The sequence below is a fragment of the Orycteropus afer genome, unplaced genomic scaffold (assembly GCF_000298275.1).
Source record: "Orycteropus afer afer isolate SDZICR_OR568_19922 unplaced genomic scaffold, OryAfe1.0 scaffold00390, whole genome shotgun sequence".
Classification (NCBI taxonomy): Eukaryota; Metazoa; Chordata; class Mammalia; order Tubulidentata; family Orycteropodidae; genus Orycteropus; species Orycteropus afer.
Genome location: NW_006921977.1, coordinates 2,408,142 through 2,435,051, shown reverse-complemented (window position 1 = coordinate 2,435,051; position 26,910 = coordinate 2,408,142). Strand labels below are relative to the sequence as shown.

Genomic DNA, 26,910 nt, shown 5'->3' with positions numbered 1-26,910 from the left:
AGCAGTCAAGTGCCTTAGGCACTATGCTACATAGTCAGAGTAAAACCTCCATTGACTTAGTTGTTTGTTTCTTCTCTCTCCATACAAACATGGATATTTAATCATTGGATTTGTTGGAGACAGAGGCTGATGATGTATAAGATTTTTTTATAGGTTAGGGAGCTCTGGTGGCATAGAGCCTAAGGCATTTCACTGCTAACCAGAAGGCTGATGGTTCAAACCCATCAGGCACTCCTTGGAAGGAAGACTGGGCAATCTACTTCCATAGTGATAGCACCTTGGAAACCCAAGGAGGGGTCGCTGGAGACAGAGGCTGATGATATATAATAATATTTTTTTTTATGTATTATGTTTTCAAAAACTACTTCTTAAAAAAATAGAATAAAAATGAAAAGGAAAATATGCATAAAATATAAGGTATCCTTCCATATTTATGCAAATTTGTATGAAGAGTAGATCCAAATGCTTATTAATTTAGTCCACTTTGAAAATCACTTCCAATTTCATGTATACATGGTATTATCATTAATAATTTTTGTGTAATATACTCAAAACTTTATTTTCTGAAGGGGAAAACATTGTATCAGAGAAATATACTGTTAAATTTTATATACCTGAATTAACCTTAACTCTGCTGTTCGATGTGGTTTAAACTTCTGTTTCCATGAAAACCATCTCTTTGCTGCTACCACACATAGATATATTACAAAACTCTGAGAGGCAGAACGGACAGGATTACCTTGTTTTTCAGGATCTTACAAGTTTCTTAGTCTGACATGATTCAGTATTATTACATTTCTATTTCTTGTTTTAGTGGAAAATATTTGAATTTTCCCTCTCTTCTATATTTCCACTTTACACAGGATCTAGCTCTCACAGATTTCACTGTATTTTAATATAAGGCATCCATAAAAGAAAATATCTGTAATTTTAAAAGCAATTGTCACATATAGAAAAATGTCATCGTTCTTGAGCAATACAAATACATTTCAGAAGATTTACTTTAAAAGTCAATGTTTAAATAGTTTCCTACCCCATCTCTATCAAATCTTATGAAGTTCCTCCATAAGTGCTATAGGCATAAGGATAAAAGAGTCAAAGACTGCAAAATTAACTTAATGGGTCATTTGACTACACAGATTTGAAATGAATTGTTTAAATATGATGGACAAACAATAACTTGAGAATGCTCCCATCAATGAAAATTTAATTTTATTACAGTGAAAGAGTTGGAAGAAAATGTTAAAGAAACAGAAGAAGTTTGATTATGTTATAGTAATTATTAGAATAATACAACATTAAGAAAGCCAAGATAACAAATTATGTATTTAGACTTAAAGAATAAAAAGAAGTAATTAATGAAAAATCTTTAAAAATTAGAGGTGCTAAGTCTAGGAGTTGCCTTCTGGAAACTAATAACAAATACATGAAGAAAAGAAGAAGAGTATATAAGTAGTTAATATCAAACCAAACTCACAGCTCTCCAGTTGATTCTGACTCATAGCAACCCTATAGAGTTTCCAAGGCTGTAAATCTTTATGGAAGTAGGCTGACTCATCTTTCTCCTGGGGAGAAGCTGGTAGATTTGAACCACTGAACTTTTGGTTAGCAGCAGAATGCCTTAACCACAGTCCCACCAAAAAAAAAAAAAAAAAACACCAAAAAAAAACTCACTGCCCTTGAGTCATTTCAACTCATAGTGACCCCTCCTTGGGTTTCCGAGGTGGTATCACTATGGAAGTAGATTGCCCCATCTTCCTTCCGAGGAGTGGCTGGTGGGTTTGAACTGCCAGCCTTCTGGTTAGCAGTCAGGTGCCTTAGCCACTATGCTACCAGAGCTCCCTTAAATGGTTTAGAGGACCCATAAAAGAAATAACTAGGTTGTCACAAAAATTTTTGTTGTAGATGCATTCTGGGTGTTGTTGGATCTCCTGACTCATGGTAACCTCATGCACAACAGAACAAAATGCTGCCCAGTCCTGTGCCTTCCCTATGATGGATCACAGATCAATTCACTGTCATCCATAGGCTTTAATTGGCTGATTTTCAAAGGTAGATGGCCAGATCTTTCTTCCTGACTATGATTATAGCCTCTCTCGAAATATAAAGTGACTTTTCATTCAATTCATCCCACATTTAAGGAAATTTTGTGTTTATTTAGTCATATCTCTGTAGAATCTCAAGTTAAGAAAGACTCATATTATCATATTTTTTATTAATTTTTATAGATGAAAAAATAACTTGTCAAAGTCACATAAAATTTCTTAGAACTGTTATAAATGCACTGCTGTCGAGTTGGATCCAACTCATAGTGACCCCTCCTTGGGTTTCCGAGGTGATATGACTATAGAAGTAGATTGCCCAATCTTTGTTCCGAGGAGTGGCTGGTGGGTTTGAACTGCCAGCCTTCTGGTTATCAGTCAAATACCTTAGACATTACTTCACTAGAGCTCCCTAGAACTCTTATAGGGCTTACCAAACCAAACCAAACTCACTGCCATGGAATCTAACCCAACTCATAGTGACCCCTTCTCAGGTTTTCAAGGCAGTATCACTAAGGAAGTAGATTGCCCAGTCTTCCTTCTGAGGAGTGCCTAATGGGTTTAAACTGGCAGTCTTCTGGTTAGTAGTCCAATGCCTTAGGAACTTCACCACCAGAGCTCCCTGTTATAGGTCTTATGTGGTCAACCTACAAAGTAGAACCTAAGGACTCAGGCTAACAATGAGACATGCAAGAGAGTATGGTGTTGAGAAAATGCTTGTATGGACTTTTACAAGAACAAGAAGTAGACAACATAAAAGGTCAAAGGGAAATGCAATGTCACACACCAATATGAACAAATTAAACTATAACCTTGTGACTAGTATTTTAGGATTGAAAGCAGATGTTCCTATCCACATGCCTAAGTATGTGTTTTGATTATTTTTACTTTTCAACTGACATTTTTGGGAGAAAAAGAATTCAGTCATTATCTTGTAAGTTTTGGTAGTTATCTTTCCACTGTTTTCTAGCTTCCGTCTTCCTTTATGAAAAGCCAGCTTGTAGTACTCATTCCTTTGAAGGTATTACTGCCTTTTGGTTGTTATTGTTTGTTTTTATTTTTAAGTAAATTTTCTATTTTTAGATAATTGTCTATTCATATACAGTTGTTGAACAATAACAACAATAAAAAAAAAAAAAACACCTACACACAGATTCCATATACCTTTTACCAGTTTCCTTCAGTAGTGGTTGTCATTAAGTGTCAATGAGTGGATTTCAACTCTAGAGACAATGTGACAGATTAGAACTGTCCTAGAGGCTTTTATTGGCTGTAATCATCACAGAAGCAGATGGCCAGTTCTTTCCTGCATGCAGCCACTATGTGGGATAAACCACCAAATTTTTGACTAGCAGCCAACCATTTAGCTGTTTGTGTCACAAAATCACTTTTCCTCAGTGGCACCATCTTGAAAAACTAGAGTACAATTTAATAGCTAATATATAAGAATCATCTCAGTGGCAGTGAGTTGAAGTTTTGGTTTGTATTAAGATTAATATGGTCAAGATATAGAATATTTCTGTACCATAGAATGTCTTTCATTGCACTTTTATAGCCATACCTACTCCTTGGCTATCCCCACCCCTCATAAGATTTGGCAGCCACCAATTTCTTCATTTATATATTTGCTTTCATGTAAAGAATGTTATTTCAATGAAATCTTCTTGTGATAGGTGTGGTCGTGTTGGTTTCAAATCGTAGCAATCTTATGTATAACAGAACAAATCTTGTCCAGTATTACACCAGCATCACAGTTGTTGATTTGTTTGAACACCCTGTTGAAGCCATTGTTCAATTAATGTCTTTGAGGGTCACCCACTATTTTACCAAACATGATGTCCTTCTTCAGGAATTGGTCATCCCCAATAACATGTCCAAAGTAAGTGATAGCAAGTCTTGCCATATTCTCTTCTAAAGAGCATTCCAGCTGTAGTTCTTCCAAGACAAGATTTGTTCTTTCTCCCGGCAATCTGCAGTATATTCAGTATTCTTCACCAACATCATAATACAAATGTGTCAATTCTTATTCCATCTTCCTTGTTCACTGTCCATCTTTTGAATGTATACGACCAAACCAAAACTAAACCTACTGCCATCAAGTTGATTCTGACCCACAGTGATTCCTATACAGTTCCCAAGGCTTAAATCTTTATGGAAATAGATTGTATTATCTTCTTTCCACAGAGAACTGATAGCTTTGAATTTCCAGCCTTTTGGCTGGCAAGCAAATGTCTCAGCCATTGTTGAATGCATATATCTTACCATCTGTTGGATGCATATGAGGAGACCAAAAATATCAAGGGTAGGGTCAGGCACACCTTAGTCCTCAAAGTGATATTTGCTTTTTCACACTTTGCAGAGGTATTTTGCAGATTTGCCCAATGCAATGGGCTGTTTGATTTCTTGACTGTTGCTTCCACTGATGTTGATTGTGAATCCAAGTATAATGATATCTTTGATAATTTCAATGTGTCTCCAGTTTTCATGATGTTTCTCATTGATCCAGTTGTTAGGATTTTTTTTTTCTTTATGTTGAGGAATAGAAGTCATAAATTATGTAAATATGGGGATTGGCTTTATTTTTCCACTTAGAAAAATTCTCTGGAAATTCCTCCAGGTTTATTATAGGCATTAATAATTTATTCCTTTTTTATCACTAAGCAATATTCCATGATATAAATGTAGAGCCATTTATTTAATCACTTACCCATTGGGGTATATCTGGACTGTTTTCAGATCTGTATTACTGAATAAAGCTACTATAAACATTTGTGTACAAGTTTTGTCTGCCTGTAAATCTTTATTACTCTAGAATAAATGTCCAAGGGCTTATTTGTTGGATTTTACTATAGTTGTGTGTGTGTGTGTGTGTGTGTATATATATGTATATATATATGTATATATATACATATATATATTTTTTTAAGATATTGCCAATATGTTTCCAGAATAGCCATTTGCTTATATTTCCAATAATAATATTAGAAATGATCCATTTTCTCTGCATCTCACCAGATTTTGATGTCATAGTGCCTAAGGCAGTTCACTGCTAACCGGAAGGCCAGAGGTTCAAACCTACCACCCACTCCTCGGAAGGAAGGTTGGGCAATCTACTTCTGTAGAGATACTGCCTTAGAAACCAAAGGAGGGGTCACTATGAGTCGTGTCCAACTTGACGGCACATAGCAACAACAACAAATAATTTTTTATTAGCCTTTCTGATAGGTGTCTAGTGAAATTTCATTGCAACTTTAACCTACATTTACCAGTAACTAAAGGTATTCAGCATTTCTCCAGTGGTGTGGAGAATCTTTGCATTTCCTAAATGGCTAGTGATATTTGAGAATTTTTGCATGCACTCAATTTTTTAGCTACTACATTTGTGTAATTTATTATACAACATACTAGAAAAATGAATACCCCCTGCTAGTCTCTCATTTGTTTTCTGTGCCTCAGACACTTTGGCCTTCCTTCAAAACCACCATGATCAAAGGCCAACTGGCTGCCATGCAGTATCCAGCCAACAGGCCTTCTGTTCAAGTCCTTCTCTCCTTCCTTAAACTTTTCCATTCCTAATATATACACCTGGTTACATTCCTTCATCTTTCATTAATCAATATCACTAAATTATCACTCAGAAGTCATTTTCTCCAATTTTCCAAAATAGACCAAGACAGTGCCCTACTGTCAGTCTAGATGAAGTTTCATTAGGAGAGGAATGCTGACACATTCACCTTTTAATTCAAATTATTTATGAATAATTTAATTTAATTATTTCACACAAATAATTTACTATAATTTTATTGGAATGATGAATTTATGCACAAATGAGTTGATTTGAGTTACATTTGACATACATAGAATTTATTTCCTATGATTCTCTTGAACAATAACAACAAAAATCTTCTTGTGTGAAACAATATGTGTATGAACTATTGAATGTAAAATGAATCTGCTTTGTAAATTTGCACCCAAATCATAATAAACAAAAATTTAAAAATCAAGTGTTTCAACATATTTATGTCCTTTAAATATTTTTCTCTATATATATTTTAAAAATCTACTTGCAAATTATGCTAAAGGTTTACAAAATTATTTTCCCTCGATACAAAAGTAGCTTGCAAAATTTTGTGTCTTATAAATAAATATAATAGAAATAAAGCTGCTTGTTTTTCTTCCATTTAAATGCTATTAAGGAAACAATTGACTTACCTGGCCAGGCTTAGAATTTTCACAGACAACAATATCGTATTCCCTGGCAAGTTCGGGTGGATTGTCATTGACATCCAGAACTCTAATACCCACTGTGACATGGCTCAGCAAACCAGGATTGTCTGCAAAACACACAGGGATGTATTTAGTATTTCCATGCACACGCTAGAGTATTGGTTTAAAACAAATCTCCTTAATACTGTACTTGTCTCTAGTTCCACACGCTGCGACAGAACTGTTGACAAAAGACAACTTTATGAAAGCACTCTTGCTGGAACTCATTAACTTAGAGAAAAATGAAAAATGAACACCGAGCCATGACATGAATGCTAAAACGATATTTTGTCATATCAAGGAAATTACATGTTACTCGGGGACTGGAGTGGGAGAAAGTTGTCAGAATTCATTGTATGCTGTCAGAGTTTAAAGAATGAACAATTGCTTTCATCATTAATGTAGGAAAAGCACAGGAGCTGATCATAAAAAAATATATAAATAAACTTTTAAGAAAGTTAAAGGTTTTAAATCTAAATAAACTCAGAGAAAACAGAATGTAAAGTTCTTTACACAAAGTACTATTACCTTCTTATGGGGGATCCACTTTATGTGTGATTTTAAGTTCCATTGGACAAGAAAATAAAGGATACTTTAAATCCAAATACAGCATGGCATCCTATATTACTCTGATAGATATCAAAATAGTATATTTTAAAGTATATGTGCTAAGCTCTGCCGTCTCATTTTTCAATAAATTCGTTAGTTCCAGGACACAATAAAAAAGGCAAATATTTGATACATTTTATATATTAGAGCTATAGTTGAACAGTTCATAACGAGAACATTGAATCATTCTTTTTATCGCCATGTTACTGCCATCCTCTGAGAAATATTCTAAATTAAACTAACAAAAGGCTAATAGATACATCAGTGAAGGTAAAAACGAATCACATGAAGGCAACCAAACCAAACCAAACTACCTGCTGTCAAATTGGATCCGACTCATAGCAACGCCTCCTTGGTTTTCTGAGGTGGTATCACTACAGAAGTAAATTGCCCAACCTTCGGGGCTGATGGGTTTGAACCGCCAGCCCTCTGGTTAGCAGCCAAATGCCTTATGCACTATGCCACTAGAGCTCCCATATGAAGGCAAAGGGGGTATAAAATCACAGAAAGAAGTCTATATATAAAAATCTCTATGTAGAAGTCTATATAAAAAGTCTTTACATAAATATATAAAGACAGAGGTTGACTAAAATTTTTTCCATAAATGATTCTGAAAAATAGAAAATATGAGTGGAACCATAAAAATTAATTACATTAGGTAAAACAAAAAAAATCGTTATCTCAAAGAAAAAAGTAAATGTTGAAATGGTTTTGTCTAAATTTAAGAAACCAAGTAATTACAATTATATACACATTATGCCCAGAAAAACAAAGAAATCGAAATATATTCCACCACTTTATTTATTTATTTATTTATTTATTAAGTAGCCTATAAAATTTTCATACTGATACTAGGTAATACCATTCATGATTAATATTAAGTGTCAATAGCCCAAAAAATAGTAGCAATCCCACCGCATCAGTGTGTAAAATAAATTCTATCTTAACCAGTTTTGTCATAGAAATATTATTTTCAGTCTACCATTGTGGTATGGGTTTTCCAGCCATCGTCTTTGAGACTCCCACCAGATAAGTGGATTGTGCTGTTGTGTCCTCAGGTGCCGGAGTCATCTCCGACTCATAGCGACCCCACGCACCGCAGAATGAAACGCTGCCTGGTCCTGCACCAGCTCCTCAATCCCTGCTATGTTTGAGCCCACTGCTGCATCCACCATGTCAATCCATCTCATTAAGGGCCTCCCCCTCTTTTGTTGACCCTCCCCCATACCAAGCATGACATCCTTCTCCAGGGAATGGTCCTTTCTGATAACATGACCAAAGTAGGTGAGTTGAAGTCTGGCCATTCTCTGTTTCAAGGAGCATTCGGGCCGCATTTACTCCAGGACAGATTCGTTAGTTGTTTTACAGTCCATAGTACTTTCAGCATTCTTCGCCAGGACCACAACTCAAAAGCATTAAATCTTCTTTGGTCTTCCTTGTTTGTTGTCCAGCTCTCACACACATATGAGGTGACTGAAAATAGCATGGCTTGTGTCAGGTGCACCTTAGTCTTCAAGGAAATATCTTTGTTCCTCAGTACTTGAAAGAAGTCCTTTGCAGCCAATTAGCCAGGAATATACATCAGCTTATGTCCTGACTGCTGCTTCCATTGGCATCAAGTATAAAAACAGGCAATGTGAAGTCTTTGACAATGTCAATCTTTTCTCCATTTATCGTGATGCTGCTTATAGGTCCAATTGTGAGGATTTTCGTTTTCTTTATATTGAGATGTAATCCATACTGCAGACTGTAGTCTTCAATCTTCATCAGTATGTGCTTCAAGTCATCCTCACTTTCAGCAAGCAAAGTTGTGTCATCAGTGTATCTTAATGATACTTAACAGGTTCTTAATGATACTTCTTCCAATCTTGATGCAACATTCTTCTTCATATACTCCAGGACCTCAGATTATTTGCTCAGCATAGAGATTGAATAACTGTGGTGAAAGGTTACAACCGTGATGCCCTCCCTTCTTGACTTTAAACCATGCAGTATCCCCTTGCTCTGTTCAGATGGCAGCCTCCTGCTCTATCTACAGTTTCCTCCTGAGTACGATTAATGTTCTGTAATTCCCATTCTTCTCAATGTTATCCATAATTTGTTATGATCCACAAATCAAATACCTTTGCAAAGCCAGTAAAACACAAGTAAACATCTTTCTGGTATTCTTAACTTTCAGCCAAAATCCATCTGACTTTAGCAATGATATCCCTTGTTCCACATGCTTTTCTAAATCTAGTTTGCACCTCTGAAAGTTCTCTGTCAATATATTGCTACAACCATTTTTGAATTATCTTCAGTAAGATTTTACTTGCATGTAATATTAATGACATTTTTTGATAATTTCCACATTCTGTGGGATCACCTGTCTTTGGAATGGGTACAAATATGGATCTCTTCTAGTCAGTTGACCAGGTGGGTGTCTTTCAAATCTCTTGGCATAACTGAGTGAGTGCCTCCAGTCGGGCGTCTGTTTGTTGAAACATCTCAATGGTAATTGCGTCAATTCCTGGGGTCTTGTTTTTTGCCAATTCCTTCACTGCAGCTTCAACTTCTTCTTTCAATATCATTGGTTTTTGATCATATGCCACCTCCTGAAATGGATGAAGATGTACCAGTTTTTTTTTGTACAGTGACTCTGTGTATTCCTTCCATCTTCTTTTGATGCTTCCTGTGTAATTCAACATTTTACCCATATGATCTTTCAATATTGCAACTCAAGGCTTAAATCTTTTCCTCAGTTCTTTCAGCTTGAGAAATGCTGAGTGTGTTCTTCCCTTTTGATTTTCTGACTCCAGGTCTTTGCACATTTCATTATTGTAATTGGCTTTGTCTCCTGGAGCTGCTCTTTGAAATCTTCTGTTCAGCTCATTTATCTTGTCATTTCTTCCATTTGCTTTAGTCACCCTCCACTCAAGGGCTATTTTCAGAGTCTCTTCTGACATCCATTTTGGTCTTCTCTTCTATTTTCTTTTTTTTTTAATGACCTCTTTCTTTCTTCATGGATGATGTTCTTGATGTGATTCCACATTTCTTCTGGCTTTCGGTCATTGGTGTTCAATGCATCAAATTTGTTCTTTAAATTCAGGAGGGGCATATTTAAGGCCATATTTTGGCTCTCGTGCACTTGTTTTAATTGCCTTCAACTTCAAGTTGAACTTGCATATGAACAGTTAGTTGATAGTCTGTTCTACTGTCAGATCCCCGTCTTGTTTTGGCTGAAGATATTGAGTTTCTGCATCGTGTCTTGCCACAGATGTAGTAAATTTGATTCCTGTGAACTACATCTAATGAAGTCCATGTATATAGCCACTGTTTGTGTTGTTGAAAAAAGGTATTTGCAATGAATAAGTTGTTGGTCTTGCAAAATTCTATTATGCAATCTCCAGTGTTATTTCTGTCACCAAGGCCAAACTTTCCAAGTACCGGAGATTCTTCTTTGTTTCTAATTTTGCATTCCAGTCACCTGTGATTATTAACACATCTTGATTGCATGTTTGGTTAATTTCAGACAGCAAAAGTTGATAAAAATCTTCAATTTCCTCATCTTTGGCTTTGGTGGTTGGTGCATAAATCTGCACTATAGGATCTCTGGTAGTGTAGTGCCTAAAGGCACTTGACTGCTAACCAGAAGGCTGGCGGTTCACACCCACTAGCCACTCCTTGGAAGGAAGATGGGGCAATCTACTTCCATAGTGATACTGCCTTGGAAACTCAAGGAGGGGTCGCTATGAGTCGGGTCCAACTTGACAGCACATGACAACAAAAACAAAAACAAAACAAAAAAAAAAAAATTAACTGGCCCTCCTTGTAGGCATATGGATATTATCCTGTCACTGAAAGCATTGTACTTCAGGACAGATCTTGAAATATCCTTTGTGATGATGAATGGCACGCCATTCCTGTTAAAATTGTCATTCCCGACATAGTAGATCATATTGTTGTCTGATTCATAATGGTCAAAATCAGTCCATTTCTGCTCACTAATGCCTAGCATATCAATGTTTGTGTGATCCATTTCATTTTTGACTACTTCCATTTTTCCTAGAATCATACTTCATACAATCCATGTTCTAATTATTAATTGATATTTGAAGCTATTTCTCCTCAATTTGAGTGTTGTCATGTCACCAAATGTAAGTCCTCAAAGCTTTACTTTATCCATATCAGTAAGGTTGGTTCTATTTGGATGATGCAGCTCTTTTCCCGTTGTATTTTGAGAGCCTTCTGACCTAAGGGGCTTGTCCTCTTGCACTGTCTCAGACAATATTTCCAGGCTATTCATAATGTCTGGCCTCACAGGCATAGGCCTTGGGCTACTGATGGTGACTCTGTCTTTCTCTTGTGGTGTTAGAGGAGGTCAGAAGATGTGGCCTCCCTGCCCCTTTGGCAATAACACACGTGAGTAAAATTTTCCGGAATATAATTTTAAAATGGTTGTAGTAGTATAATGATTGGGAACTTCCAGAAATGCAAGCTAGAATCAGAAGATGATGTGGAATGAGGGGATATCAATGCAGATGTCAGACAAATCTTGTCTGAAAGAACAGAATACCAAAAAGATGTTTATTTGTGTTCTATTGACTATGCAAAAGCACTTGACTATGTGGATCATAAAAAAGTATGGATAACATTGAGAAGAATGGGAATTCCAGAACCCTTAATTATGCTCGTGAGGAACCTGTGCATACATTAGGAGGCTGCCATTTGAACAGAACAAGGGTTTAAAATAAGAAAGGTTGTGTGTCATGGTTGTACCCCTTCACCATACCTATTCACTCTGTATGCTGAGCAAATAACCCAATAAAATGGAATATATGAAGAAGAAAATGGCACCAGGATGGGAGGAAGACTCATTAACAGCCTGCAATATGTGTACAACACAACCTTGCTTCCTGAAAGTGAAAATGACTTGAAGGACTTACTGATGAAGAATAAACACTCAAATCTGCAGTATCAATTGCACTTCAACATAAAGAAAGCAAAGGCCCTCACACTTACACCAATAAGCAGCATCACAATAAATGGAGAAAATATATTGTTGTTCTTGTTGTTAGGTGTCGTTGAGTCAAGTCCGACTCATAGCGACCCTATGCACAGCAGAACAAAACACCTCCCACTCCTGTGCCAGGTCCATGATCCTTGCTATAGTTGAGCCTATCCTCACAGCATCTGTGTCAATCTACCTCATTGAGGGCCTTCCCCTCGTTCATCGACCCTCCACCTTACCAAACATGACATCCTTCTCCAGGGAATGATCCCTTCTGACAATATAACCAAATTAGGTGAGACAAAGTCTGGCCATTCTCACTTCCAAGGAGCATTCCGGCTGCACTTCCTCCAGGACATATTTGTTTGTTCTTTTAGCAGTCCATGGTACTTTCAGCATTCCTCACTAGTACGACATCTCAAAAGCATCAATTCTTCTTTGGTCTTTCTTATTCATTGTCCAGCTCTCACACACATATGAGGCAATTGAAAATATCATGACTTGTGTCAGGTGCACCTTTATCCTCAAGGAGACATCCTTGCTCCTCAGCACTTGAAAGAGGTTCCTTGCAGCCAACTTGCCCAGTGCTATATCTCATCTGATGTCTTGACTGTTTCTTCCACTGGCATTGATGTAGAACCAAGCAATGTGAATTCTTTGACAACTTCAATCTTTTCTCCATGTATTGTGATGCTGCTTATAGGTCCAGTTGTGAGGATATTTGTTTTCTTTATATTGAGATGTAATCCATACTGCAGACTGTATTCTTCAGTCTTCATCAGTAAGTGCCTCAAGTCATCCTTTCATTCAGCAAGCAAAGTTGTGTTGTCAGCGTATCATAGGTTGTTAATGATTTTTCCTCCAAACTTTCCTCAGTTCTTTCACCTTGAGAAATGCTGAGCATGTTCTTCCCTTTTGGGTTTGTAACTCCAAGTCTTTGGACATTTCATTATAGTAATTGGCTTTGATTGCTCGAGCTGCTTTTTGAAATCTTCAGTTCAGCTCTTCAATCTTGTCATTTCTTTCATTGGCTTTAGCTACTCTTCGCTCAAGGGCACATTTGTGGTTTAATATTATACCTTTTAAATATCAATTAACTTACTTATAAATTTGAATATTCATGTAGGTTAAAAACTTTTGCTAATCCTTAATTCGATCATTCTGTTAAAGTTTCACTCAAGGGAGAAAAGATGGAAGTTGTGAAAGATTTTATATTACTTCATTTCACAATCAACACCCATGGAAGCAGCAGTCAAAAAAAATCAGATGTTGTATTGCACTGTGCAAATGTCCTGCAAAAACCTTCTTTAAAGTGTTGAAGAGCAAAGATTTCACTTAGAAGACTATGGTGTGCCTAAACCAAGCCACGGTGTTTTCAGTCACATCATATGAATTTGAAACACAGACAATGAGTAAGGAAGATCTAAGAAGAGTTGACGTTTTTGAGTTGTGGTGTTGGTGAATATGCTGAGAGTACCATGGATTGCCAGAAGAATGAACACATCTGTTCTGGAAGAAGTGCAGCTGGAATGCTCCTTGGAAATGAGAATGGCTAGACTTCCTCTCACCTACTTGGTCATGTTGTCAGAAGGGACCGTTCCCTGGACAAGGATATCATGCTTGGTAAAGTTAAGGGTGGGAGTTCTGGTGGCATAGTTCCTAAGGCACTTGACTGGTAACCAGAAGGCTGGCGGTTCAAACCCACCAACCACTCCTTGGAAGGAAGATGGGGCAATCTATTTATGTGGTGATACTGCCTCGGAAATCCAAGGAGGGGTTGCTATGTGTCGGGTCCGACTTGACGGCACATAACAACAACAACAAAGTTAAGGGTCAGAAAAAAAGGTGAAGTCTCAAGATGATGGATTGACAGAGTGGCTGCCACAATGGGCTCAAGTATAGCAAGGATTGTGAGGGTGGCTCAGGGCTGGGGAATTTTTTTTTTTTTTCCTGTTGTCTGGGTTGCTATGAATCGGAGCAGACTTGATAGCACCTAACAGCAACAACAACAACAACAACAACAACGTGTAATCACAATTGAATAACAATGGTTAAACCACATCATTCCACTTCAGTTAGGAATGCCTGTTTTCTCTATGGACCTACAGCCATTCTATGGCCTATGGAATGGAAGTTAATCTAAACATATTGAAGATAAGGCTAATCATATGTAACTTTTGCACTGTTGCATGAAACCATAGGAGGGATAAACAAAATATTACAAAAAACAAAATGTCACATTCCACTTAAGGTACAGATGCAATGAAATAATTGTTTATTGTGTATTAAGTGCAGGATGAAGTATAAAACCTGTAGTATTAATTCCATGTAACTGGGTCTAAAACCTGTAGCATTAATTCCATGTAACTAGGTCTAAAACCTACCTTTGCCCTAACAGGAGCTCTGATAGCATAGTGCCTAAAGCATCTGACTGATAACCAGAAGGCTGGCAGTTCAAACCCACCAGCCACTCCTGGGAAGGAAGATTAGGCAATCTACTTCCATAGTGATACTGCCTCAGAAACCCAAGGAGGAGCAGCTATGCATCAGATTCAACTCAACGGCCATGAGTTTGGTTTGGTTTGGTGCCCTAAATAAGGTGTTCTGGTGTCATATATGGTACAGCATTTGGCTGCTAACCAGAAGGTTGGTGGTTCAAGCCCATCAGCTGCTCTGCAGAAGAAAGATTAGGCAACCTACTTCCATAAAAATTTACAGCTTTGGACATCCAATGAGGTTTGCTATGAGTTGGAATTAACTAGATCGCAGTGGGTTTGGTTTTGAGTTTTGTGGCCTAACTGCATGAATGCTAGAATTTCTTGCTTAGTAATAAAATTAGCTAATTCTATATTTCTGTAGTCATACATCCCTTCAGATCCCACTTCTCATTTTCCACATTTCTGAAAAAATATTTTACCTTTTGAATATCAAGTAACTTACATAAAAATTTGAGCAATATTCATATGAGTTAAATGCTTTTGCTAAGCCTAAATCGGATTATGCTGCTTGTGGTAGTTGAGTTTGTGTGTCAACTTGGCTGGGCCTGGTTGAGTGGCTGGGCAGCTGGATGTAGTATTCTCCAGGATGAGACTGGTAATCAATTCCATGGTGGAATCTACTGTGAGCAGCTGAGTAGCTGCCTTTGGGATGTTGTCTGCTTCCTGTATATAAGGAGAAGCCTTGGGGATAGTCTCTAGCTTATGGCAGGCTTGGACCCTGCATGGAGCCATGTCATCGTTCAGCAGCCTGCCATGCTCTGCTGACCTTGGGACTTATAATGGACTTAAATTAATGGCCTGCCATGTGGTTTGGTAACATCCGGACTGTGCCCTTTTACTTGTCGACCTTGAGCTTGTTAGCCTCAGCAGCCAGCAGTTGTCTGAGTGAAGAAACGCCTCTAGCTGCAGTCAGCCAGCAGCAGGAGGTCGAGGGACTGGCACTTTCAACTCAGACTTCTAGCCTCTGAAACTATCAGAGAATAAACGGCTGTTTGTTCAAGCCATCCCATTTGTGGTATATATTCTTGTCAGAGCGGCACTAGGTAATCAGAACACTGCTAAAGATCTTAATAATTTTTTTTTACAATTATTATTATTTTTGTTTTCATGTCTCATTCTAGAAATCAGTTTTCAGCCACAGTTATGGCAGACCACATAGAATGTCCTAAAATCAGACCAATTTTGGTATATGTGCCATTTCCAGTCCCCTCCAGCAGTGAACTCTGAAAAGTTACTTGTTATTTCTATGCCTAAATAATTTCATCTGTAAACCTGGCGTAGGATTTACTTGGTTTTCCAAATTGTGTTTTTGAAGATTGACTAAGTGCGCTGCATAAATTTCGCAACTATCAGCCAAGAAGAGATCAGAATGTGTATCACTATCCTTGAGAGGAGCTGTGTAACTGAATTGTTCCATGCTCCCTAGAGCTAGTGTAATGGTACCCGAATACCAGACATTCAAAACATATTCACTGGTTAGAATTGATTGTTCCCAAACAAGGTTCAAAAATTTCTCTAAATATTATGACATCAATCACATGTTTGCAATGGAACACTACTTTCACAGGATCACTCTTAAAATAAAAGATTCTTAATTTTTATATGATAGAAAATTATATCAAATTCATGTGTCTCAGATCACTTATTTCATAATATTTAAGTAGCATGTCAGGTGGCTTTCAAAAATCACAAAGCAGTTAGAAGCATGTCACTCAAAAGCAATCTATGTATTTGTCCAATTATTTGGCAGTTTACTGACAGAATTTTACTGATGACTGAAGTCAGTTACTTAAAGTGAATTTTGATTCTCAAGGGAAGTTAGTCATTAATCCTCCAACAACTCCCTACATGTCTTTAGTCATATTACTGAAGGTAACTAGTTGAGAGCTTCAAAAGTTTAAGCTGTGCCTTTGATCTTAGGAATGAACACTGCTTTGTTCTGTAAATCAGAACTGTAAACTAAAAATAATTCATGTCTATGTGAAATTAATTACAAAAAGAAATTTCACTGTTTGTTATAAATTATAAAACTGAAGAAGTTTTTTATCTCTTTGAAAATATCATAGTTGAGCTATTTGATTATATGGGAGAGTCTAACAATTGCAGTATTTATTTTCCAAATGTTTTGGAATCATTGACAGCTTTAACATTCCCTTCCTAATCTATTTGTGTAAAATTTCTGTGATCACTTCTAGCTTTTATTTTTACAGAGAATTGAAAATTCAGTTCATGATCAGTTACTGTGTTGTCCTTTGAAACTGTCATAATTTTTATGTTGCCTAGAATTGTATGGAAAGAATGAATTATAATTTTATTTTTTTTCATTCTGGTTGAGCAATATAAACATAATAAAAGGTGCCTCCTCAGACACCATCAGGATCAGAGTGGTTTTGTTAAAAAAAAGCAAAACAACTAAGAGGAGGGTCCATAATTTAAAAAGAAAATTACTGATACATATTTGAAATGATTGTATGAAAATATCTGAATGCTTGTTGTTGTTGTTGTTGTTTGCCGTCGAGTCGGCCCCGACTCATAGCGACCCCTCCTTGGGTTTCCGAGGCAGTATCACTACGGAAGTAGGATTGCCCAACCTTCCTTCCGAGGAGTGGCTGGTGGGTTTGAACTGCCAGCCTTCTGGTGAGCAGTCAAGTGCCTTAGGCAGTATGCCACCAGAGCTCCAGGGATTCACTAAACTCTGGAATTAGGGAGAAACCCTTCTCTCTATGAATGGGTTTATTGTGGCTTAAGGTTAATGTCACCATTCTTATAAAACCATACCTGTCACATTATCTATGAAGTCAAAATTGATTTATTTAATGTAAAGGAAATATTTGAAGATGCTTTCAACCACCCTAAATGCAGCAACACTTCAAGTGTTTATGACGTTCCCTATAATTTTACAATTGTCCAATTTTTCTCCTAAATTGAAGTATATTTTAGCAAATCACTTATATCAAGTCTTAAGAAAGCTTTAAACTTCTACTACACAAATTCTAACTTCATTTTGAAAATATATAACATTCTGTTATATAATATTTAATGAACTACATAATTGAAATGACAAATTTAACAGACTTGGAAATAAAACTCAAGATTTCCTATATTGCCCATTAAAGAGGTACTGATACTGGGCTACCTTGCCATCATAAATGTTTATAAAACTCAACAATATATATGAAGAAACTATTAACAGATATTAGAAATTAGATACTGCAAACTACGCCCAGTGAGATTAACACATAAACCGAGCTCCAGAATTTTCTCTAATGTTGTTCTTAGAGGCAAGTTCTAGTCCCTGCCACTGATCGGTGGAATCTACAAAGAGAACAGGCTCTTGTTAATCTAAGAAATAGAGAACGGTATGAAATGCTGGAGTGGATGGAAATAGTTTGGGCTGGGTACTGGGGACAGGGATACTATACAAAAGAGGAACAGCAAAAATTCCCAGCAAAGTCTTTTGTGTCTTCAGCTGAAAACAAATGTGTGAACGTACAGTGCAAGAACCGCAAAGCACTGATAGAGGAAAAACACTGGGGTGTTCCAAATGGAATGGAGATTGTATAGGCTGTGCAGAGCTGGCAGACATATAAGTCACAGTCTGACAGAATAAATTCCCACCAGTGTGCTGAAGGCCATGGGCATTCAATTAAGAACCTAGAAAGGACACACCTTACTAGTGAGGTCTCACTACTGCATGAATATTCCAAAGGTGGCTTAGCACAGCATAAATTTGAGCCCAAAAAGCAGTGACTTGATTTGTCACATATTATGAAAACCAACACTCATTACCACTGAGTCAATTGTGACTGACAGCAACCATATAGGAAAGTGTAGAAATGCCCTGTAGAATTCCAAAGGCTGTGAGTCTTTACAAAAGCAGACTGCATTGTCTTTCTTGTATGGAGGAGCTAGTGGGTTCGAACTGTTGACCCCTTGTTTAACAACTGAATGCCTCAACCACTGTGCCACCAGTGGTTTTAAATAACACACACATATGTCAACTTACTAACTCACTGCCATCAAATTGGATTCAACTCATAGTGAACCACTGACCTTCCAGTTAGCAGTCAAATCCCTTATCCACTACACCACCAGAGCTCATATGTGTGTGTGTGTATGTGTATACACAAATATATATACAAGCTTACTCACAGTCATTGAGTCAATTTGACTCATAGTGAACTTCCTTGGGTTACTGAGGTGGTATCTCTATAGAAGTAGATTGCCCAACCTTCCTTCCGAGGAGTGGCTGGTGGGTTTGAACCCACAGCCTTCTGGTTAGCAGTGAAATGCCTTAGGCACTATTTCACCAGAACTTTCATATATATATAATCAAACTCACTGCAATTGTGTCGTTTCCAACTCATAGAGACTCCCATTGTGTTTCTGAGGCTGTAAATCTTTACAGAAATGGATCATTTAGTCTTCCTTCCACAGAGCAACTGGTGGTTTTGAACCACTGACCTTATAGTTATCAGTCAAGTCCCTCATCCACCAAATCACCAGAGCTCATAGGTGTGTGTGTGTATGTATGTGTGTGTATATATACACACACACACACCACACACACACACACACATGGAGCTCAGGTAGCTATTGCCTAAGGCACTTGACTGGTAACCAGAAGGCTGATGGTTAAAACCCACCAGCCACTCCTTGGAAGGAAGGTTGGGCAATCTACTTCCACAGTGATATCGCCTCAGAAACCCAAGGAGGGGTCACTCTGAGTCAGGTCCAACTTGATGGCACATAACAACAACATATATAAACTCACTCACTGTAATTGAGTCAATTCTACTCATAGTGAACCATCTTTGGGTTTCCAAGGTGGTATCTCTATGGAAGTAGATTGCCCAACCTTTCTTCCGAGGAGTAGCTTGTGGGTTTGAACCATCAGGCTTCTGCTTAGCAGTCAAATGCCTTAGGCACTATACCACCAAAGTTCCTATATATATATATATACACATATATATAAACATATACCAGGAAAATTGAACAAGAAAAGAAAAATGTAGAGAAACAAAAAAATATTACTGGAGTCATAAAATTTTGGAATTATTAGATAAAAATAGTAACCAACTAAAGAAGTTATGTTCAAAGATTTAAAGAAAAATGATAAAAAATTAACAGATGGCTAATCAGAATAAAGAAGTGAGAAATTTGAAAATAACTAAACAGAAATTTTAGAAGTGAAGGATATAATGGCAGAAATAAGATATTCACTGGCCATACACTACACATTTGCAGAAGATAAATTATTCCTCAATGATGCATTAACCAATAAAGGACAAATATAACAATACAAAACAAATTTTCAGCCATAAGTTCATGGCAAAAGTTTCACCAGAAGGGAATGATGCATAGTATTTTATACTCACAGTAGAAATAACTTACAAATCAATAACAAAAGCATATCTAGGAAATGCCAAATATTTAGGAGTAAGTAATATACTGCAAAATATTGCATAATTTAATACATATTCAAAACACAGTAAATGAAAAGCTATAAGACGGTGCATAAACAAGAATTAGAGGAAAACTTATTACTTCAAATTGGTATATAAATTATCTTAATAATTTTTATGAATAATGGCAAATATAAATTATGAGAAATGATAAATTATACTAAAGTAACTGCAAATTATGACAAAATAAAACAAAAAAAGTAGAAATATAAAAATAATAGAAAAAAAAAATCAATGAACATGTACCAAAAGTTACTTTTTTGTAAAGAAAAGATAAACCCTTGAACAGATGAATTTAAAAAAAAATGAATTATGATTAATATAGATAAAAATTAGATATTGCTGTGAATCTGACAAACAGTAGAAACAGAAATGCATTTACCAGGTTAAACACAGGTAACTAACACTGAAATATGTACATTTATTAAAAAGCAATTACCAAAACTTAGGCACAAAATCTAAATAGTCAAAGAATTATTGAAATTAATTTTACTTAAACAATATGTCTCACCAAAACAAACAAACAAACAAACAAACAAACTGCCATGCAAAAATGGCTTCATTGGTGAGTTCACTGGTGAATTTTATTAAATATTTTGGAAGGACATAGTACCATTCTGACAAAATTTACTACACAAAATGGCAGAGAAAGACCAAACACTGTGTTTCTTTAATACATTTTATTGAAATGTAATTCATGGACAGTGAAATACAGAAAATTAAAGTAACATGTGGCAATGTATTTTATTTTATTTTTTTTTTGCAGTGTTCATGCCCCTTCCCTCCCACCCTTGGTAACCAACAAAGAAAGTTTCCTTCCATAGATAAACCTTTCCTTGACTTTTTACTACAATGAACTAATACTATATTTGTCCTTCTGTGATACCCTACTTTCACTCAGCTTAGTGTCCTCCAAGTTGATCCACATTATGTGGTGTGTTGCAGATCCTATATTATTCCATTAACATGATATATTTTGAATTAATTGACCATAATCCTGCCATGAAATTCAAGCAAGTCAATTACATAAACAAATTATAGACCAATTTCCATCACGGACGTAGATATAAAACTCTTAATAGAGTATATGTAATTAAATCCAGCAAAAATAATGAACTATGACCATGTTTAGGTTTTCCCAAAAATGAAAGGCCAGCTGTTGAACATTTGAAAAATCAATAAGTATATATCAAAGTATGTTCACATACATGCACATGTTGTTGTTATTATGTGCCATCAAGTCAGACCCGACTCATAGAGACCCCCTCATCGGATTTCCGAGGCAGTATCACTATGGAAGTAGATTGCCCCATCGTCCTTCCAAGGAGTGGCTACTGGGTTTGAAACTCCAGCCTTCTAGTTAGCAGTCAAGTGCCTAAGGCACTATGCTACCAGAGCATCCTACATGCACATAGAGAAATAATTATTTCTGTGAGTGCAGAAAACAAAATCCTTAAGAAAATGTGAACATCTGTTACTGAAACCAACACAAACAAACCAAAACACTCAGAATCCTTAGAAGGGAATTACTCAATGTGAAAAAGTGCATGCATCAAAAGCTACAATTATCATTCTTATCAGTTAAAGAATGAATCCTTTGATGCACGAATCAAAAAATAAGTCAGAGATTTATGCTCTCAGCACTTGTGAACGTTATCTTGATGGTCATAGTCAGTTTAGTCAGACAAAGAAATAAAGTCATACTGTTTTACACTCAAATATAAATTGGTTTTTGTTCACAGACAACACGATCATCTATGTAGAAAATCCCAAATTATCTACAGGAGTTATTAGAACCAATAAAAGAGTTTATCAATATCTCAGGATATAAGATCAATATTTAAAAAATCAATTGTAATGTTATAAATATAAACCATTAAATATTTTAAAATATAATTCATATAACATGAAATAAACCTAATAAGATATTGCAAGATTGGTTTGCAGAAATGTACAAATTCCTAAAAGATTTTTTTAAAAAGATTTGGTGACTAAAAATATGTACCAAGCTCAGAGATAAAAGACTCAATCTTGTTAACATGTTAATTCTTCACAAAATGAAATCAATATTCAATGCAATCCCAAGCAAAATTTTATCTGACATTGTTGAAGAATTTAGGAAGCTGATTCTAATACATGGAAAAGTCATTATCCCAAATTAGCCTGAACAATATTGAGGGAAAAAGGAAAAAAAAAAAAAAAACCCTGATAATTCACACTATCTGATTTTAAGTTTTACTAGAAAGCTTACTAGAAAGTGTGGAATAAAGTTAAATAAATGGAACATTGTTCAGTAAAAGAAGAATAGAATTTATAACAATGGTAATGGGACAATTGGAATTTCATATGCAAAAAAATTAAACTTACTCCTCATTCTATAAAAATACAATCAAATTATTTTACAGTTCAAAATGTAAAGCATCAAACTTTAGATATGTAAGGAAAAAATTTCATAACCATGAGTTCAGTAAAAATTTTCTAGAAAAGTCACATAAATCAAGAACCATGAAAGAAAATAAAAAGACAAATTATACTATATAGAAAGTATACTATTTCAAAAACTTGGTAAATTCGTTGACTACATTGCTTCTTAAAAAAAAATGTACATAACCCACAAAATGTGAGAAAATGTTTATAAAATCTATACATCAGATAAAAATCAAACACCCATAATATATTAAATCTCAAAATAAATAAAAAACCCAATAATTTTCTTTAGAATGTGAAAAATGTAATAGAAGTTGACAACAGCATATATATGGCCCATAGGCATGTGAAAAGAGGTCCACCGTCAGTTGTCTTTGGTGAAGTGGCAAACAAACAGCGAAACGCCAGTTATGACCATGGAGGGAGGCAGAAGGCTGGCAATGCCTCCAACATCAAGCACCTTCTGACGGTGAAGCAAAATGGTGTCGCCACTTTGGAAAACAAATTGACGTATTTTCAAAAAGTTAAACATAGTTTGCAACTCGACACACCATTCTTTGCGATTTATGCAAGAGAAAAAAAAACACATGTCCTCACAAAACCTGAGCACAAATATTTATAGCAGCTTTAGTTAAAATGGTCAACAAGTGGAAACAGGCCATATTCCATCAACTTATAGATAAACAAATTTTGGTACATGCAAAAAAATGAATGTTAAATAGTAAATACTTATTAATATAAAAATACAGCCATAAAAAGTATAATGATTATGAAAAAAAAAATTGGTCACAAGTGCCTACATGTTTTAATTTTTATGAAATCTGACAGAGGAAAACAGGTTTACAGGGTCTGAGTTGGGATAAGTGTTATCATTTTAAAAAAAGGAACCTTCTGGTGTGACGGCATTATGTTATATCATGATTATGGCAGTGCTTAGATGGCTGGAAGCATTTTTAAAATTTACATTTAAGAATGATGATTTCAATATGTAAATCATTCCCCAGGAAACAAACAAACAAAAAAGTGATATATATTAAGATCTTAAATTTGGAGCAAGGAAATAGCATTTCTTATTTAACGTATTAATTGTACTGTGACTAATGTCAAGATATTTTCAAATACTATAAAAGTGTGGAAGTAAGTCTTTTTCTAATAAATATTTATAGAAAGATTTTTAAAATATCATTGACAATGGCTTTAAAAACTCACAAAATACTTAGGGACATATTGCATAACACTTCTGCATGAGAACTACAGTGTATTTATTACTGAGAGGAATGAAAGAATTACTAAGTCAATGGAGAAGTATACCATTTTCACAGGACTGGAAGATTTGGCATTAAACTACTGACGTTCTCCAAATGATTCATTACACATTTTAATGCAATTTCAGGGCAAATCTCAGCAGTCATTTTGTCTTTGTTCATTTGTGTGTGGTAGAAATGGTCAAGTGATTTCTGAAGTTTATAAGGAAATGCACAAACCTGAGATTTACCAGATCACCTAGGAAAGAAAACACGAGCATGGCTGGACATCTTTTGCTACCAGATTACAAACTGATTTATAGCTGTAATCTAGCTACCATAAAATGGGCTATTAGATCATTGGAAAAGGATATAAAATACCCATATATGCTGAAGTGATTTTTGACAAAGTTGCTGTCTTGGTTAGCTAAAGTTGCTCTAAGGGAAATATCACAAGTGGATGGCTTTAACAAACAGGATTTATTCTTGTATTGTTTGTTGTTGTTGTTGTTATGTGCCGTCAAGTCAGCCCTGACTCATAGCGACCCCTCCTTTGGTTTCCGAGGCAGTATCACTGCGGAACTAGGATTGCCCAACCTTCCTTCCGAGGAGTGGCTAGTGGGTTTGAACTGCCAGCCTTCTGGTTAGCAGTCAAGTGCATTGCCACTACGCTACCAGAGCTCCCTTGTATAGTTTAGGAGGTTAGAATTCCAAATTCAGAGTGCTCACTCTAGGGGCTGGGTGATGGCCCCTTAACTTTGGGTTTCAGCTCTGCCTCTCATTCCAGGCCCACTGGAGTTGGAGACTTCTCATAACTCCTGCCGCTACTGGCTGCTGAGACTGAAGAACCCATGGTTGGCCAGTAGAATGGCCCAAGGTCAGCAGGCAACATGGCAGACCCCTGGTCCAAGTTCAGGAACAATCCCAAGGTCAGCAGGCAACATGGCAGGCTACTGAGATGAAGACTTTGCCATATGCAGGACCCAGATGTGCCAAAAGCTACAGATCTTTCCCAAAGCTCCTCCTAATATACCAGAAGAAGTCCACACTGGGAAGTCAGTTCCCTTTCCACTGATTAATGTCTCACAACAGATTCCACCATGGAAGTGATTACAATCTCATCATGGGAATAGCTACAGCCAGCTGCCAAGCCACTCAAAACCACAGCCCAGTCAAGCTGACCCACAACCTCAACTGCCATAGTTGCCAGAATAATTTAATTGAAAAAAGGAGAACTTTGAAAAATTAGATATACTCACAAAACTTGGTTTGATAATAACATTTAATGATAATTAAGTCACTATTTTTGCATGGCAGTAAGTGAGTAGTGCACTGATACATAAATGCATAAATAATATGCTTAGGAAAATAATTTATTACTATTGGCCATTGGTTAAAGAAATATATATATATAGAGAGAGAGAGAGAGAGAGAGAAAGCTCTGGTAGCATAGTGCCTAAGGCACTTGACTGCTAACTAGAAGGTTGGCAGTTCAAACTCACCAGCCACTCCTCAGAAGGAAGATGGGACAATCTACTTCCATAGTGATACTGTCTCAGAAACCCAAGGAGGGCTCGCTATGAGTTGGATCCGACTTGACAGCACATTAAAACAAAACAACACATATATATAAATATATATTATATATATAGCTCTGGTAGTGTACTGCCTAAGGCACTTGACTGCTAACAAGAAGGCTCTGGCTGTTCAAACCCACCAGCCACTCCTCGGAAGGAAGATGGGGCAATCTACTTCCATAGCTATACTACCTCGGAAACCCAAGGAGGGGTCACTATGAGTCGAGTCTGACTCGACAGCACGTAAAAACAACAATATACATATACACATGTTGTTGTTGTTATTTGCTGTCGAGTCGGCCCCAACTCATAGCAACCCCTCCTTGGGTTTCCGAGGCAGTAGCACTACGGAAGTAGGATTGCCCAACCTTCCTTCCGAGGAGTGGCCGATACACACACACAATTTTGCAACAACAATAAAAAAATTATAATAATGAGAGTGCTGACACATTGTAAAAATTATAACTAATGACATGAAACAATTTGTATAAAAATTGTTAAAGGTGGACATAATTTTCTATGTAAACTTTTATCTAAAACACAATTAAATTATTATTTAATAAAAAAAGAGCGAGAGAACCATGAGACCAGAAGAACTAGATGGTGCCTGGCTACCACTGTCAACCACATGGAGGGGGATCTATGTAGGAGATTCTGGATACAGTAGGAAAACAACATGGAACAAAACTCAAAATCATAAAAAAAAAAACAGATTTGCTGGTCTGATAGAGCCTGATGGAACCACTGAGACTATGGCCCCTACGTGCCCTTCAGGTCTAGAATTGAATTCACTCCTGTGGCTTCCAGCCAAATAATAGACAGGCATATGGGTGAATATTTACATCAGGCCGATACACTCCTTGGAGAAATCAATCAAGGGATAACAGAAGGGCAGGGTATGCATAGGGAGACAGCTCAGGGAGCAGGAGGAGGAAAGGACACAGGGAAGAGGTAACTATGGGGAGGAAGCAGAAAGGGAGTTGTTACATTGTGGGAAACTGAAGTCAATGTCATGAGACAAAATGTGTATGAACTGCTGTATGGAAAATGAATTCTTTCTGTAAACTTTCACCCAAATCACAATAAATATTTAAAAAAAAAACACATTAAAAAATAAAAAGTGAAAAAAAAGAAGTGGGAGAGAGAGAGAGAGAACAAAACTCAAATTCCTAAAAAAGGCCAGACTTCCTAGATTGATAGAAACTAGAGGAACCTCCCAGACTACTATCCTAACATAACCTTTGAATATGGAATTGCAGCTGTTTCTGCAGGTCACCTTTCAGCCAAATAATAGATGGTTTATAAAATAAACATATCACAATGAGCTTCCTTAAGCAATGAACTATATGAGACCAAATGGTCAACATTTACCCAAAGCAAAGTGAGAAGACAAGGAGAACAAGGGAAGCTAGATCAATGGAAACAGAACAAACAAAATGGAAACAGTAAGAATGGTGATACATTGTAAAAACTGTAACCAATAACATGGAAAAATTTATATTAAAATTGTTAAAGGGGAACCTAATTTTCTGTGTAAACATTCTCTTAAAACACAATAAAATATTATTAAAAGAAAAGAGAGCGATCCTCTCTCTCTAGCTGAAGTGTGCATTTGTGGTGTAGTAAATTACTTAGTGTGGCTTTTCTACCCATAAGTCTTTGTAAACTCCAAGGTGGGATTTTCTATGAGCAACTGAGGAGCTCCTGATTGCTGAAGTTGTCCACCTGGAGAATTTCTATTGGGAGTGGCACAAAACAATGTTCTGGGAGGTGCCCACTCTCTCTCAAGTGC

The 26,910-nt window shown here is 36.4% G+C and overlaps 1 protein-coding gene across 1 annotated transcript in view; it reads right to left on the bottom strand.

The window, feature by feature from the left end:
* Window positions 1-26,910, bottom strand: part of CDH18 (cadherin 18) — a 707,490-nt gene that overhangs the window by 75,699 nt on the left and 604,881 nt on the right. The window contains exon 12 of the mRNA XM_042782611.1: window positions 6,255-6,376. Within this exon, the coding sequence (XP_042638545.1) occupies window positions 6,255-6,376 (122 nt within the window). The remainder of the gene's footprint in view (window positions 1-6,254; window positions 6,377-26,910) is intronic.